General features: G+C 45.2%; 1 protein-coding gene across 4 annotated transcripts in view; it reads left to right on the forward strand.

Annotated features, from left to right (window-relative positions):
- The window catches only part of LRMDA (leucine rich melanocyte differentiation associated), a 1,194,775-nt gene that overhangs the window by 620,037 nt on the left and 557,061 nt on the right, over window positions 1-17,677 (forward strand). For all 4 annotated transcript variants that reach the window (XM_061405856.1, XM_061405858.1, XM_061405857.1 and 1 more), the window contains one exon: window positions 16,358-16,489. In XM_061405856.1, the coding sequence (XP_061261840.1) occupies window positions 16,358-16,489 (132 nt within the window). The remainder of the gene's footprint in view (window positions 1-16,357; window positions 16,490-17,677) is intronic.

Below are 17,677 nucleotides of genomic sequence, written 5' to 3' on the forward strand. Positions count from 1 at the left end.
CCTGGGATTCTCCAGGCAAGAACACTGGAGTGGGCTGCTATTTCCTTCTCCAATGCATGAAAGTGAAAAGTGAAAGTGAAGTCGCTCAGTCGTGTCCGACTCTTAGCGACCCCATGGATTGCAGCCTACCAGGCTGCTCTGTCCATGGGATTTTCCAAGCAAAAGTACTGGAGTGGGGTACCAATGAGTAGGGTAATTTCTGTCCTGGTTGGCCCAGGACTATTCTAGTTAAAGCCTGTTTTCCTGGCATAACCAGTTACCCCTCAACTCTGGGAGATGGGAAAGTGAAGGGCTGGGAGGGCTAGACAACAAATTATATGGTTGTCCTGCCCATGGGAAAATGCAGCCTACTGCTGCTTGTGGACAACACCAGGACAAAGATGGATGCCTTTGGGTAGAGCATGTACTCTGATTTCCTCAGTCCTCACTACTCCCTATTGTCCTACCTGCATTTTCTGTATCTTATCTCTTCTAAGAGATACAATCTTTTTTCACATTTTAACATCCCTGAATCCATCTTAAAATTGATGGCTACTTAAATTGGTCATTGGCCAGGAGGCAGCTGTCATGTCATTGTCAGTACACATTCCAACTTGGTTATAGTTCTGATTATTTTCACTTCAGTTGATATAGAAATACACACACACACACACACACACACACACATATATAAAATATCTCACTTGCTGTTTGAAAATTCACTGTGATTTGACATGGAAAGACAAATTAATTGTGTAAAAGCAATGAACAGGATATAAAAAAGGAAGAGAATTCATGAGACATTTTCAGGTAGGGAGCATTGGGTCATTTTTAACATACAGTGGTTTTTCTCATTCACCAAGATGCAGAATAATGGTATGTCTGTAATGGATAAACCTTGGATTCATTGAAATACAGGGTTTCAATACCTGACTGGTCCCTGAAGGTATTTGAGTTGGAGGACTCCATTCTTTGTCACACTTCTGTGTACATAGAAATGATGTGGGGAATTAACTGTACGGATCCAGTCTCCACCCATGAAGAACCTGATTTGTAGGTTAAGGGTGGACCTTGGCCTCTGTATGTTTAATAAGTATCTCTGAGATTCTAATGCACTCTACTAGACACCCTGGTAATATCACCCCTTTTACTTTATTCTGCTCTGGAGGAATCTGCGCCCCAGAGAGGGGAAGGAAGGGCCCTGCTCACACGCAGCATGTTGAGTGAGTTGGACTGGAGTCTAGCCTGCTGACCACTAGCGTAGTGCTCTGCCCTTGAGGCCTCACTAAATATGCTTTAACGGAGCCATGGGAGGACTGCTGAGCTGTGTGACAGCTCAAGGGAGCTTTGGTTTTAGAGTCTGACTTGGAGTGAAGCAGCTGGGGCTTGCTTGGCTGACCTCTGAGTCCTCTGTACTGTATATATGCAGATCCTTGGAACCTGGGTGTGTACCTGTGCTTCTGTTCGTTTTCCCAGGGCTTTTGTTTGTTTTGTATGTTATGGAAAACCTATGATGCTAAAGAAGGTCAGAATATTTTTGAGGCAAGGGAGTAGAATTCTCTAGGAGAATAGATAGGGAGAAGTGGGAAGCAGAAGATGAAACCTCCGGGTGAGGGCAGCAGGGGAAGAAGACAGGGTTGGAACAGGGATAATTGCCCCTTGTATCCCCAGTGCTTTCTGGTCTACCAAGAGCTCTTCCCAACTTGTGTTTGGGCATCCAGGTTTGAAGAGGGGGCCAGGGGGTTGCCCAGTGTTAGCATTGTCATCCTCCCTCCCCTCTCCGTTGTGAGACTGGTCAGAATTTCCCGCAGCTACTGGACAGGAGCTTCTTCCTGGCCCCTGGGCTGTGATGGCCACTCAGGGGTCCCTGGGATGGTGCCTGGACATGGCCTGTTAGGAGTATGTCCTCCAGGCTCCCTGGAAGGTCCCTTCAAACCCCTCCCTAGTGGGGGCACCCTCTCAGATTGTGCAGAAGGAGAGGGCTGCCCTCATATGCAGGGTTCTTAGTAATAGCTTCCCCCCAAGGACAGCCTTCTTGCTGTTTAAAGAACCTCAACCTGAGAAGACAAGAGTGCAGACTGTGGCGGGTATGTGCAGGAAGCGTACTTATTTAGGAATTCGGGGCCTGAGGAGAGACAGCCTTGAGTTTCCCCCTGACTTCTTCTGTATCTTGTGCCTTTATCGTTCTTTCCTCATTTTGTCTTTAGAAGTAGTACTTTCCAAGGTACCTGAAAAGAAATAGTTGAATGAGCCTATGTTGGAAACATTTCTGGGGCTCTTTTTGTCCCTTTCTTATGGAAAGGAGACAAGATCAGGATTTGGGCCTGTGTCCAGGGCAGGTAGGTAAGACTTTCCCTCCTCCTACTTAGCTGTCATCAGGGGAGACACAAAGAGATAGAACCCACTGATCCTGTAGGCCCAGAGCTTAACCGATTGTCAGGGAGACAAGAGTAAAACACTGGGATGAAAGGAGGACACACCAAGTCTGTGGCTGCTGGTGGAAGGAGCATGCAGCGCAGCAGCCCTTCGGGGCTTGAGTCCAGGCATGGGCAGCTGGATTTGCCTTGGCCAGCAGTCTCCTTCCCAGGAGGAGATGTGTAGTCTCTGCTGTGAACTCTAGGTGAGAGGTCCAGCAGCAGAGAATAGGTGGAGACACTTCAAGTGACCATAAAAAGACCAGACATGTTACCCAGTCTTCTAAGAAGGTGATAGGAATAAAGTCTGGAGGTCTGACTTGAAAGCCGGGTCAAGACGGATCAAAAAGGTATTTTTGTCAAAGGCTTTGGGCCCATTCTTACCTATAGACAACCCCTGGTGATCCCAAGTCATGAATCCACCCGGAGGCCTATCCTGACCTGAGTTCCCTTGCTTTGAAGTGGGCTGTCCTCTGCAGAGTGAGGAAATAATTTGCTGCCTGCTTCAGTGAACCATCAGGAGAGCCAGCAGACCTAATGACATGTGAGAATATTAACCTCCTACCACGAAGAGCTGTGAATCTTGAGCGGCAGTCTATAATTCACCCTGGACTCCTGAGCCAGACCTCTCCGGCTTTCTCTCTCACTCACTTTCTCACTTACACCCAGAGAGAGGAGGACAGACCTGCTCATAAAACTTTATATTCTCCAATAGTGCGAGCCTTGCTGAGCTGTTTAGTAATGAGTGGCTTTCCTTTTGCAGTCATGGAAAAAAGGAAACACTCAGAGGCGGGAAGGGGGAGGTTTTTTGGTTTTTTTTTCCCCCTCTGGGTTGTTTTATTTTTTTTCCTCCAGTTTTGTTGACTTAGTGGACACACAGCACTATATAAGTTTAGGGTGTACAGTGTAATGACTGGACTGACTTACCTCATGAAGTGATTATCACAATAAGTTGAGTGAACATCCATCATCTCATACAGATACAAAATTACATAGAAGAAATAGTTTTTCCTTGTGATGAGAGCTTTCTTAACAACTTTCACTTGTAACAAGCAGCAGCGTTAATTCTCTTTATCATGTTGTACATTACACCCCTAGTACTTATTTGTCTTGTAGCTGGAAGTTTGTACCTGTTCACCACCTTCATCCAATTCTCTCTCCGCAACCCTTTAGTAACCAGAAATCGGATTGTTTTTCTGAGTTTGTTCGCTTGCTTGCTTCTGAAGTATAAATGACCTACAATATCGTGTTAGTTCCTGGTATGCAACATAGTGATTCTATACGTTACAAAATGCTCACCACAATAAGTCTAGTCACCATCTGCTGCCATATAAAAGGGGGACTTATTTTTAATGTTACATTTTGCACTGGATTGTTCTAACATGGGGGAATGCACAGTATCGTGGAAGTGACTGTTAGAATGCTTGGATAACCAAACTTCTGTGTAAGTCTGTACTTTGTCTTAAAAATCAAAGAAAAATAGATGTTAGAACGCTAATTTTAGGACCATTGGAGCATTGGAAGGGAACTTAGAGACCTTTTAAGGTCATCTGGAGGCAGAGGGAGCACTTATACCTCACTGTGTTGTGGTTGTGTGTTTGTGCCCTTGTTTCCTGAGATCTTGGGCCCCTTGAGAACACGAGGATATCTTAGCCAGGTTTGTACTCCCAGGCCTATCAGAGTGTTTTCTCAAGGCCTCAGATAATTTTAGTCCAAAAATGGAGCAGATCATCTGCTCCAATCCTTCATTTTATATATGGAAAAAGCCAAAGTAATTTACTCACAGGCATAGCTAGAGGCTACTTGGGCTAAAGTCCGTCATTCTGGTTCTATGACTGCTGCTCTTGGTGGTAACCCACCACTGTGGTACTTTCACAAGCAGCGTGTTGTTCTGATGAAGATGACCTAGTAAACTCAGTGAAGCCCGGCACAAATGTACGGCCAGAAGACCAAAGTCTGGGAATAAATATAGAAATTAGAAATTCACCAGAAGCAGGCCATGTCCAAGGAGGTACAGTCCTGGCTACATCGCAGGGACACCTAGCATAGTAGGAGTCCTGGGACCAGGAGAGTGTTCCTCACTTTGCTGGAAAAGCCAGGCCCACCAGGATCTACTGTGGATGGGAGCAGACCTGTTTCATTCACCCTAGGTAGGGGATGCTCAGTTGAATTTTGCTGATGGAGGGATGAATGGATGAATGAATGAATGATCGATTCTGTGCATATCAGGATACTTTTCTGTTCAGGCAAGCCATTTAATTTCTATATCTCAGGGTCTCTGCACAGTACTGAGTACAGACAGCCTTTTTGATGACACAAGGTTGTAACAAAATCACCTTTTTGCCTTCTGCTGACTTGACAAGCACAGTGAATGGAAAAACCAATGGTTAGTGTCCACTCTGGATATTTGTAATTCTCAGCCTTTCTGGTCCCACCAAATTGCTATTGTTCTTCTTTTTAAAATTAATTTTATTAAAACAAGTCACATGCAAACCGTTCCTGTCCAGAGCATCTCAAGGTCCATTCATTATGGCTTCTTATCTTGGCAGGTGATCGACACGGGAAGGCAGCTCAGCCATTATGCACATACAAAGCCTATCACTTCCCTACCAATGGCCAATTCATCAAACATTTATCTTTTGCCCTCTGAGCACTGAGTCACTTTCCTTGTCACTCCCTGGTCTGGGATGCCGTGAAAGATGGAAAACACAGGGGCGGAGGGGGGGTGTATTTTTCTCCCCCAACTTTTCCCTCTCAGATGGTCCTTATTAATCAGACTTCATACCTGAGACTTGAAACTCTCCCTGCACCCCTGCCTTTCAACCCCATTTTGGGGCCACAGGAAGGTTGAGAATGACCTGCCACATTGATGCTGAACTTTTTAATGAATGGTAGTATAATTAAAGATATGATAAAACTTTGGTTTTGTTTGGGTGTTTTTCTCCTGCAACACACTTCAGAGCAAAGAATGTTACAAAGGGAAGAGATGTCTGAAATAATTGAATCTAGCCCCCACAGTTTACAAAAAAGTAAGGGGCAAGGATGTGACTGAAGCATTGCAGAAAGGTAGTGACCAAGGCAGGACAAGAATCAGGGTCTCTGGTCATTCTTCAGACAAAGATTCCCCCAGGATCCTCTCCCTGTTTTGATTCTGAATAAGTGTTAGTATCTCTTGCAAAGCTTTGGCCACTTCCTTTTTTTCCAGTAACTGATTAACCTGTATTGAAAATACGCACATTATTGTTTTCAAAACAGTCTTTCAAATATCAGCAACCCTTATATTTATCTAGGCTTGTTAAATATACCTTATCCCTTGCCTTCCCCACTCCAATATCTGCAAACCATACAAGTCAGGGATTTTCTTGCCCCTGTGATGAATTAGAAAGTTAAACCTGAGTGGTGTTATTTTCCCCAAATCTTACAGCACATCTAGGACTTGAAACCAGAGCTCCTGTCCCCTAATTTAGTGCTCTTACTTTGTCCACTCACGATGTTTGTGTTTGGTTCACTGAGTTGACAAGATCAGAACACCACATGCCTTGGAAAATCACCACTGGGACATTCTACCCCCAAGAGCAGCAATCAGATAACTGGAGAGGCAGACAAGGATGAGAGAACTTTCGTTTAGTCTCGGGAAAATCCCTTGCTCCTCTCTGTGCGTCTGTAAGCACTGGCTCTCTCCTCTTGGTTCCGAGCATGGTCACTTCTGTTAGGCGCTGGTCCTCAGGGCCCAGCATGTGCCATTCTATGAAACGGAGTGGGAACCTGGCACGGTTCTTTGAAAGCTTTTGCAAAGCACAGAGCAAGAGTTGTTAGAAGATGGAAAAAGGCTCCAGTGGCAAGCCACTTTCGGAGGTCACCATATTTCCCAGGGCTTTCTTTCCTGAAGGAGATATAAAGCTATCTTGTAGTCCGGGACAGAAAACATGTTTTCACCTTTTTCAGCCAACTGAGACCTCACAGAATCAGCAGTTGGCACATTTTTGCTGGTTTTCCTGGCCCGATTCCATTCCAGGAGGCCCTGCCCATGGGGAGCTGGTCTTTGGGCAAGCATTTGAGGAGGGCCTCTCTGGGTCCCTAGGGCCTGGAGGCCCAGCCATGTAAATGTCTTCTTTTCTGGTTGGTTTGCAATGAGTAGACACCATCTGTTGAATTTAAAATTCCCTTTGTGGAGGGTGGTGAAAGGCTTGTGTGGAAGAGACACTGTTATCTTTCAAGCAAACAGTTCATGAGGTTGAAGAGCTGTGTTCTTGGCCTAACATATGTTTGCCCAATGGCTGTGGGAGCCTCCCCGCCGGGCGCTGGATTCCGCCCCATGGCGACGTGCACACATACCGCGGCTGCAGCACACCATGTCCGCGCCCTTACATCTCCCCAGTAAAGAAAACCTCCATTTATAGAACCCGCCAAACAAACTCACTCTTTAGACTCTTAAAAACAAACAAGAACCTGAGGCCACAGGCTCCATGCGTGCATGTGTGGTTTTGCAAAATCTCAAGCCGTGAATCAAAATAATTTTGGAGACATAGTCAAAGCCCAGAACCAAGCCCTGTCTCCAGGGTGGGAGAAATGTAGGAAAGATGGGCTGAGAGGAGAGGAGGACAGCCAGATGGAGAGAGTGATGGGAACAAGACATTGGGGGCATCTTGCATGTTCATAGGGAGGGTACATGTTCCTCACCTCTGGATTCACTTACTATAATGACTTCAGCAGAAACATAGTCAGGTGGGTCAAAAAAGGTGACCACTGATGCCTGAATTACTTTTCTTTCAACATCTAGAGTCCATCTTGCCCACGCTGCTTAATATATGCTGTCCTGTATGATTTCTCCTTTCAAGTTCAACTTCTTTTCTTTCTTCCCATAGATGATAAACACACTGGTGCCATGACTTGTGCATCTTTCACATCCCCAGATGGAGGTGCTCACTGAGAGCCTGACATCCTGGAGATGGATGTCACAGACATGCCTTCTGGTGCTAAATAAGCTTTATGGAATGTCAATTACTTGAGTGCCAGAATCAAGCTATCTCCTCTTCTTGTGTTCTTTCACCACCAAATTTGGCATAGAGTGCAAGTATATGCTCAAAAGATGAGAATTCATTTGGGTTGAGACTTAGCTCAAAACCTGACTTTGAAGTCTTCCCAGACCTAGCTCTGTCTTTCCTCAGAGTAGGACTCATCATCCAATTTAACCCACCATGCTGCCTCATATGGTAGCTGCTTCCCTGTCTGTATCTACTGCTAAACAGTTGGGGACCATGCCTCAGCTATATTTATAGTCTGAGAGTTCAGCAGAGTGCTAGGCACCAAGTTGGCATCAAAACATTCTTAAAATGAATGAATGGATGAACGATAAACTATATGCAGAACTATAAGCTATATTATCTGGTAAATTTCAGCCCAGCTCTACCTAAAACATTCTTAACTTCATGAGAGTCACATTAAAAAAAAAAAACAAACAGTATAAAAACTAGTTTCTTCAGGGAATTGTTCTTGGAGAGCTAGGAAAGAATATAGATAGAAAGGAAAAAGAATTTGAAGATCATCTAGGTTGATCTTCAACCTAGATAGAAAATGTAATAACCAGTGAAAAGTATGAGAGGGAAAGGGTTAGTGGTGTATGTCTGGGATCTATCCAACCATCCACCCATGACTAGATATGTGGATATATATGTATACATCAAAGTGTATTTGTGTATAAAGAATTGTCATAAAGTTACAAAGTACAAGATGGTATAGTAACAGGAGTTTATAAACTGGAAATGACTAACATACTAATGACTCTTAACCATCAACATGGAAGACGTGGTACGGATGAAAATCTGTATTGGAAATGGAAGGGAGTGCATGGATGACTTAATTCCATGCATGAGATCTTTGTGTGTGTATTACATGTATTATAACTTAATTTAGGTTCTTAAATTAATACTTTTACTGGATCAATAGATTTCTGCCTATAATATTTTAAATTACGATATCATTTGCTGCATGCTATTTATCACTCACACACACACACACACACACACATATATATATATAGAGAGAGAGAGAGAGAGTTTTATGTAATAATTCCTTTACCATTGGGCATTTAGGCTTGTTTACAATGTTATTATAAATAATGCTGTAATGAACATACTTAAACCATATACACTTCTTTGATATTTGCTGAATGAATTCTTGGAATTTCTGGATGAAAAGGTGACAGTTTTTAAGGCTTTAGTATAAACTGACATCCAGAAAGGTTAAAACAATTTCATTCTCCCATTAGTGCTGTGTTAGTCTCTTACTCTGAACTTTTGACAAGACTATGTTAAGAGTTAAGAAAACAGTGAATTTGCTAGTTAGGTGAAAATATCTTATTTAATTTGAATATTTTGGATTCCCAATGAAGCTGAAATTTTACCCCACATTTTCATTATTGACCATTTGCATTCTTTGTGTATTTTCTATCGCCATCTTTTGATCATTTTCCTCTTAGGGCTTTCAGCTTTTCCTTAATGATTTTCAAACACTATTAAGAATATTAAGCCTTAGACTGACTATCAGAGAGATTGTAAATGTTTTCCCCAGTTTTCACTTGCCTTTTAATTTTTTATTTAAATGTGTATTTTGGGATAGTTGAACTTTATATTTAGATTTTTATGATAGACATTGAAAAATGCCATCCTGTGGGCTGAAACAGCGAGCTGATTCCAGCAGGATCATTTTGAATCCTACTGAATCCTTTTAAATATATTTCTAGGGTGATGGGAGCTTGCTGACTCAGGTGGTGAAGAGTTGGCCTGCAATGTGGGAGACCAGTGTTCAATCCCTGGGTTGGGAAGATCCCCTGGAGGAGAAATGGCAACCCACTCCAGTATCCTTGCTTAGGAAATCCCATGGACAGAGGCTTCTGGCGGACTGTAGTCCATGGGATCACGAAGAGTCGGACACAGCTGAACAACTAACACTTGGAGGGTGATGGCCTCCATAGATATGATAAGCAAGTCTGTAACCAAGTCATTAGCAAAACACCAGGACAAAGTTTCCAGAACCTTCTCCCAGAGCAAGTTGAGCCATTAATTAGAATTCTTCAGGTATATTCTTGAACCAATTAGATTCTACCTACAGTGGTCACTTTCTAGTCCACTTTTTCTTTTCTGCCACAAGGATATCGTTAGAATTACCAGAATTCTTGTCAAAGACATTTTGAAAAGGAGATATGATATACATCTTTATTCTTAGTCACCCATCCACATTCATTGCTTGTCTCACAGAACTTGTCCTTAATGCACAGAAACTGCCTGTTTGTGAAGTGAACTTACATTAATTTGATATCTTACCTCATTATATGAAGGACTGAGCTAGCCTACTAGAGTTAATAAAATGAAAAACACTAATAGACTATAATAATTTTATAAATCTTGACATTGAAGTTTGAAAGTAGATGTAGAGATGATGGGGTGCTGCCTTTTTGCAGCTGGGTCACAGTTTAGCTCTGAGCTTCCTGACAACAAATGTGAAAAGGGTAACATGGTCACACACATGACTTATATCGCCATACAACATCGGACAAGCAAATACTGACTCTCAGAGCCATAGTCTGATGCAAGTAAGTTTATGAATTTATTAATCCAAAGTTCAAGGAATGTTTCATCTCTTTTCAAATAATTGGAAACACAGCCACCTATTTCTGGGCACCTAGCTCCTTTCTCATTCTCTGTAATTCTTGAGGGATCATATTTAACAGTTTTTTAGTGTTATTAAGTATGGTACCTGATGGCTTTAGACTTGATCCCACTTAGAGGTAACAAATTCATAGCTAACTACCTTCGATTTTTGACTGGTCTTGGATTCAGATCTCTTTTACTATTGTTGAATTTTATTCTCTGAAGCTCAGGGACACTCCATCCTGACAGGAGCTCAGTAGGGCTTTGGAAGTGACTTGGACAAATCCCATGTGATATACCGTAACATGGTGGCAGTCTGCACAATCTTAGATAGCCTAGAACCTTTTCCACATTCTAGTTTTAGAAACACTTTCACCCTTTATTTATATACTTACAATATAGAGGGTTGATTTCTATTATTATTTGTACATATATCCTCAGTTATGTGACCTGAAACAGAAAAATATGTAGAAAATATATAGTTATAACTGTATGTATAATACTATGTATAGTAATATACTATAGATTATATACTCTCTCTAGTTATATCCACTTAAATAGGATATAAAAAGAATTTTACGGCAGACAGAAAGGATTCCACTCATGGGCTAGATGACTGGGCCATTTTCTGGGACATAAGCAGTCTTATCACAGGTTTCCCATTCCCCACATGTAAATATGTGCTGTCTGTCCTGTCCTTGTAGCTTTAATGTGGCCACTATTCCTGTCAGTTCAGTTCAGTTCAGTCGCTCAGTCGTGTCCAACTCTTTGCGACCCCGTGAATCGCAGCACACCAGGCCTCCCTGTCCATCACCAACTCCTGGAGTTCACCCAGACTCATGTGCATCGAGTCGGTGATGCCATCCAGCCATCTCATCCTCTGTCGTCCCCTTCTCCTCCTGCCCTCAATCCCTCCCAGCGTCAGACTCTTTTCCAATGAGTCAACTCTTCGCATGAGTTGGCCAAAGTATTGGAGTTTCAGCCTCAGCCTCAGTCCTTCCAGTGGATGCCCAGGGCTGGTCTTCTTTAGGATGGACTGGCTGGATCTATTCTTGTCAGCGTGCAGGTGTTCCCAGGGACCTGCTGTGTGCTAGACACTGCACTTGGCATAGTGGGGTGGAGTAAAGAGTACAAGTTCCTATTTCTGCTTTCAAGGGTGTTTAAATTATTTAACAGTTGCACTGACCAATCAGAATGATCTTGGCTAAAGCAGGGTCCTAAAAAGCCCTGTGCAGTGAGGGTGAGAAGGTCATTAACCACTTAGTTGCTGAATTGTGGAAAGGTCTGGGAGCTCTAGGGGAGCAGCCAGGGTAAGAGGGTGGGGCACCCTGGATATTCAGAGCTGCAGTTTTGTACCAACTGATAAGAAAATATTGAAGTAGTTTAATAACCAGCCCTGTTGTACAGGTGCAGACTTTCTGAATACCACTTCTGCCTATTCTCAGACACTTGGCCATGGGGTAAAGAGAGGGAGGCCCTCTGGCCCCTGAAAAAATATAAATTGAGGGACTGCCCTCCTAGACCCTGACTGGTCACCCAGCGTACTCTTTGTCCTGCCCTTGGAATACTATTGACAGCTTTTTGTTTTTCTCAGCACTTCACAGGCTCCTGGCTGAGCAGGAGTCAGTCGGCAAAGAGGCACTGAGCCCTTAGTACATGTTGAAATTTTCCAGGTTGTTAGGGAGATTGCACTGAGATCCTTTTGGTTGGGAGCTGGGTAGACAGTAGTCACATGAAAAGACCATCGTAGAGCAGGCAGTGGCTGACCTGGGAAGCTCTGTAGGTTTGGCCAGTGTGGGAGACATCAGACATATGGGTTAGGTCCTCTAGGTCCAAGGCCTCCCCATTTTCTCAATAAAAAGTATGTATGTGGATATTTAGGTAAGTATCCTAGGGGGAGACATAAAGATCTTAGTGGAAATCTTATTTTCTTAATTGGTTTGAGAACATCCCACCCTCTGGTTCTGGATTTGAGGTAACTCTGGTTCCACAGAGACACTTACCTTTCTCGGGTTCCATGGTTGCCTGTCTTCCCGTTACCTGCCCACCTCATGTCAGGCAGAAGTATCATCCCCGCTATGGGCTGGGGGTTGAGGACAAGGGGAGCTAATTCTTACTACAGCCTGCACCCCAAGATGAGCTGGGCAGCTCTGGAACTGGGAACTCTGGATGTGTCCCTTGGTGGGTTTCCTGGCTGGGGGACGGGGAGCTGTCTTTGAATAGGATATAAAAGGAATTTTATGGCAGAAATAAAGGATTCCTCGCATGGGTCAGACACCTGGGCCGTTTTCTGGGAGGTGAGCAGTCTTATCACAGGCTTCCCGTTCTCGTGTTTCTTCCTTTATCCCCCACAGGTAACTATGTGCTATCTGTCCTGTCCTTGTGGTTTGGTTGTGACCAGTGTTCTAAGTCACTGTGCAGGCGTTTCCCTGGGACCTGGTGTGAGGTCTTCTGCCCCAGACCTCCCAGGCCTGCTCTGGCCCAGAGCCCTTCTCCTTCCCCATTCTGATGAGCAGCTAACTTTTGGGAAAGGATGGAGACCACTGAGCGTGTGCCCACTCAGGAGCAGAAAAGGTTGCGGGTCTGGGAGCAGTACCTCCATGGGCCCAGCTGCCCTGCCTGAGGCCCCTCCATCCTGGAGGCTCACGACCACTGGCCTGGCTTGCAGAGGGTGAGGAGCCTGTTTAGAGCCACTGTTTTCATAAGCTAATGAAGGCAGAGTGGGAGCCACGGGCAGTGATGCTGGGATATTAACTCTGACAGGAAGCTTGATCATAATTATCTTAACGAGGATAGGGTTAATTACAGTGGAAACTTAAAAGTTCTCTCTGTTTGAATCTGCTGGAGCTGAATGCGTTCTGATGTTTTGTCATTTTGATGTGACTTTGGAAAAGGCACAGGGACTCTCCCGGCAGCCACAGTGGCTCCTGGGGGAGCCCAGCCGGAGCCCTGCGAATAAGGTAACCAAGATGGTACCTGTGGGTGACATCATGGGCAGCCTTCCTGCTGGTGGAGTGAAGGCAGGCAGCCTGCAGTGTGCTTCAGAGGTGCTGGTTAGGTGTCCAGAGCAAACCACCTGCTACCAGTCAGACCACACACTGGGTCTCCGTGCCTGCCCTTAACATCTCTTCACTGGGCTGGGAAGACCTTTGTCCTGCTGGCCTTGCTTTACTCTCCCCGTCCAGCCCCTGACCATGGCACTCAGGTCTGCTTAGCCTTCCTGGCCCACCCCTCAGGCATTTGTAGCTACAGCCAACCGAGCTGGTGAGTGACTCTGGAGTGACAGTCACCTCCTCTTCCAGGGCTCTTGGGTCTGGGGTGTGTCTTGCTGTCCACATACGAGATTATAACGAGATCTTTTGGTCCTGTCATCTTTTCCTTGTACCATAGCTGTCCCTTGAACAGCATAGATCTGTGTGGACCCTTAGAGCCTTTTTTGCCTTGTCATTTTATTTGATAGCATGCATCTCTTTGCAGGCATCTTGTATAGAGGGGTATGAGCTAAAAGATTGACCCACTTAACTTCTTCCCCCTTCTTCCAGGAAAACGTCAACAACATCAACACAAAAGTAAAAAGTTTCTAAAGTGTAAAAGGCATCCTCTAAGCAGCTGTTTATTGCCTTCCATATGCCAGCCAAGCTCCAGAAATCCTGTCCTCTCCAGTTTTACCCTTTATTATGCTCTTTGCCTCCTGTCCCCAGTCCCTCAGCTCTGAATTTAGCTGATTAAATCACCAAGTGCACATCACACTGTTGACATGAAGATAGGGATTTATTAATATGCACCCCCTGCCCCTCCCCCCCACCCCGCCATGAGCACTTTTAAATGAGCACTAAACACATGGCAAAATAGGATCTCGAACCAGGCAAGTGACAGGGGATTCGAGCCCGAGCTTCTGCACTGCTCTCTGAAGGCTTCTGTTGTGAGTTCTGCCCCAGAGCCCACCCCTGGAGGGAAAGGCGTCTCTGTGACACTCCTAGTGTTCCAGGCTTTGTCCTCCCCATGCTGTGTCATCTTGTTTTATGCCTCCCCTGAAGCACTCTTGGAAAGGAGCTTTCTTCGGCTTGCCAGTTGCCAGCCATTCGCTGATTCTCCTGATAAGAGCATTATGTTTGCATTACTCCAGGATGATGTGTATTTGGATGTGCCTTTGACCAGAGCCCAGCTGATGTTTGAGCACAAGGGCTTATTACCCGTCTTCTAGGTGCCCTGATGTGGAGGTGGCCTCGACTCCCCTAGAGATAAACATGGGCTAGTTCTGAAAAGCACTTTGGCATCAGCACTCATTAACCCCCAAGGAGGAAGGGACTTCAGGAAAGGTTGGCATTTCCATGAGAAGCCACCCTTACTATACACCTTTGCACATCTGTTTCTCTGCACATCCCCTGCATCAGGATCCCTGACCAAAGGTCAGGGCTTCCAGAAAAATCATCAAATGAAAGGAGGAAGGAAAAGAATGAAACCAGTATTTGCTAGTAAGTTGTTACTCCTCTCTCACTTATTCTTCATAAGATTCAACTAGCTTCAGGCAACATAGATGAAGGGAGCTCACAGGACTCACTGAGACTCCCAGATTCAGGCTGCAAGTAAATGACGGGACAGAGGTAAAATACCAGGGCTTCCTGACTGCATGTGTATAAATTGTGTGTTGCCTTCCTGAAGCATGAGGAAGAAGAGAGAAGAGGTGGAGGAAATGGAACATGATGACTCTGTTGACCCGTGACCCCAGATGTACGCAGTACACCCCCACCCCCACTCCTGCTGTGGAGTATATAGTGTCAGTTACAGGGATTCAGTGTGGTCTGGGTGCTAGGCCCTGGCTAGGGCCACCTGGAGGTTTGGGGCAGGAATGGGGCTGCTGGTGGCGTTCTGGGCCCAGTGAAGTCTGGGGGTTGAACTGCTTCTCTCACCTCCCAAGTATCACCTCTTAATTTTGGAGTCCTTTTGGACGGATGTCACGATAAAGGTCTGGTACTCAAGTTCACACTCAAACCACAGGTCTAGGCATAGCATAGGCAAGCAGAGGGGTCTGTAATGGAAGTGCTATCAGTAAATGCATAAATAGTGTAGACAACGTCTCCCCGATTGGTTACATTTTATAGAATAGCCAGAGAGGCCGTGCAAGCCAGCCCTCTGGCCAGCGTCGTAGCTCAGCTGTCAGCCTCTGCAAGCTCAGCACAGCTCTTGGGTCTGGCAGGTGAACGAGCCGGGAGCATGTGGCCCAGCCCTGTGAGTCCCTCCACTGGGTGGCTTTCTGTAATTACCGTCTGTGTATACTGGACAGACACATGCACACAACTGCCCCTCGCTGCCGGCACCTCACGCACCCCTAACCTTACAGCTAACTTTCAGCTATGCCTATTACCGGGGTTGTTTTCCCCTTTCTGATACTTTTTTAGCCCTGAGCTGGGTACTTTATTCTTTCAGATGTCTGTTTTCTTTACTGCCTCCACATCTCTATTGTTGCATTCAATGCTTTTTTTTTTTTTTTCAAAAACTAAAGTGAGAAATCCACTATCCATAAATTAAAACAATAAACTTCAAGCAGGGAGCCTTGAGGCAGAAATTCCCTCAACCCCTTTCTTAACCTACCCTTGCCTAACAAAAAGAAATCATGAAAGAAAAAGAAACGGCCCCTCAGACTGGAGTGATTGTGTGCTTCCTCCAATGTCTTGCCTTTTGAGGTAGCCACTGGGACACTGGGCAGAAGCAAATTAAGTGATTAGTAAAGAAAAAAAAAAAAAGCAGAGGTGGGGGAAAGTCAAAGGCGGTGAATGCAGAGAAAGGAAGCCTTCCCTGCCGTTTCCTAGGACTGCGCAGAGGAGAACCGCTAAGAAATGATACTTGAAGTTATATTTATTATTGTAAGAGGGTATGATATTTCTGGGCAGAAATGATGGATGACAACTTAAATTTGTGTCCAGGGAATGAAGGTGAACTGTGACAGAGTTATTTATCTTGGGAATGGAGGTTAGGGTCAGCCGAGGCTGGGTGCCTGAAGGCACAAGACATTGACAAATTTATCCTGCAGGCCGTATCTGAAGCCCTTTGTTTTGGATCCTGGCTACTCACTAAGTGACCCTCATCCTTCATGTTGGCAATGCGTGAAGGATGCGGTGAGTGCCAGCGGCCCCTTCTCCCCCGCCGCCCCCGCCCCGGCTCCCTCTACTAATTCTTGTCATTCACTTTGCTGACAGGCACCAAGCCCAAACTATTCCCAGTCCTGAAAGGGAAGGTTAAAATATTTATTTCGGCTCATAATGGCCTCCCTGATTTAGTGCAGGATCATTTTTCCTGTTGGCTTTGTCGTTGCAGGTCACTGGAAGGACTGAGCGCGTTCGGGAGCCTGGAGGAACTCATCTTGGACAACAATCTGCTCGGCGATGACCTCGTGTTGCCAGGGTTACCCAGGCTCCACACCTTAACCCTCAACAAGAACCAAATATCCTTGGCTCTGCCCCTGCCCCCACTCCCTGCCTGGACCCTCAGTGGTCCCCTCCCGCAGGCCATCCCCCCCACACAAATACCTGTGAAATGTCAAATGAGTTTTATGTGTCAGCTAAATTAAAGTAGGTGAAATACAGTCCGTGGGCAAAGCGTTCTGTCTCCTGGCACTCGGGACACTTCAGAGTAATTTATTATAGGTCATTCATAAATGAAATGCACCGTTATATCTTCCTGTTGCTCCATTTTAGTGTAGAGATCTAAGTTATGGCTGTGAAGAAATCTTTTTAATAGATAAAAATAGAGAAAGAAAATAATGTCACTGCTGCCGAGAAGGCAAAGCCGGCTTCTGTTTGCTTGGGCTTGTGTGGGAGGGCGACCTCTGGTGGGAAGCAGAGGGTAGTGCGGCCAAGCAACTTCAGCCTTCAAGGAGGTTTCTGGAAGGCTCTGGGGCAGGCTTGCGGAACACTGCTGACCAGAGAGAGGGGAAAGGGGCTCAGGTCCAGCTCTGCCCCCCGTGGTGTTCACAGTACCGGGATGATGAGAAGGGCCAAGGAGAGCCTTTCCGGTGTGGTGAGGATCTAGCAGCCTGGGATGATACTTCAGAGGGGTCCATTGCTCTGGATTCTGTAATGAGGCTGAGAAATCAATCAAAGGTTATGCAGTGTGAGGCGCACAGCTCCTCCCAGTTAGCGCTGTAGGCCTCTCTGCCCACACAGTGCCAGGGTGCTTAAGCAGGGTGTTTCGTCAGTTTTGTTACTACTTGTTGCCTTCACACCTAGAATAATGTCTGGCACAAAGTTGAAGTTTAATAAATGATTGTGGGATGAAGGAATTGTTGTGATCAGCTGTTCTTTATTGAGCACTCCTATGGATGAGGCACTGTGCTTGGTAACTTACAGTGTATTTTGTTTTCATTGCTGCAAACCCTTTGAGAAGGGTGTGGTTTCTCCATTTACCTAGATTAGCAAAGAATTGAAGCATAGGCCCACAGCCAGATGTTTAACAAGGTACCAGGCCCTGGATTCAGTCTCAGCTGAGGCCAGATCCAGAGTTCTTTCCACTTGACTATGTTGCCTCAGACTTGAAATCCAATCACCTTGTTTTATTGATGGAGTGTTTGAGACCTGAGGTGGTTTAATCACATGTTTGTGTTCACATGGTAAGTTAGAAATAGATACAGGATGGGGC

The sequence above is a fragment of the Bos javanicus genome, chromosome 28, assembly GCF_032452875.1.
Source record: "Bos javanicus breed banteng chromosome 28, ARS-OSU_banteng_1.0, whole genome shotgun sequence".
NCBI classification, from domain to species: domain Eukaryota; kingdom Metazoa; phylum Chordata; class Mammalia; order Artiodactyla; family Bovidae; genus Bos; species Bos javanicus.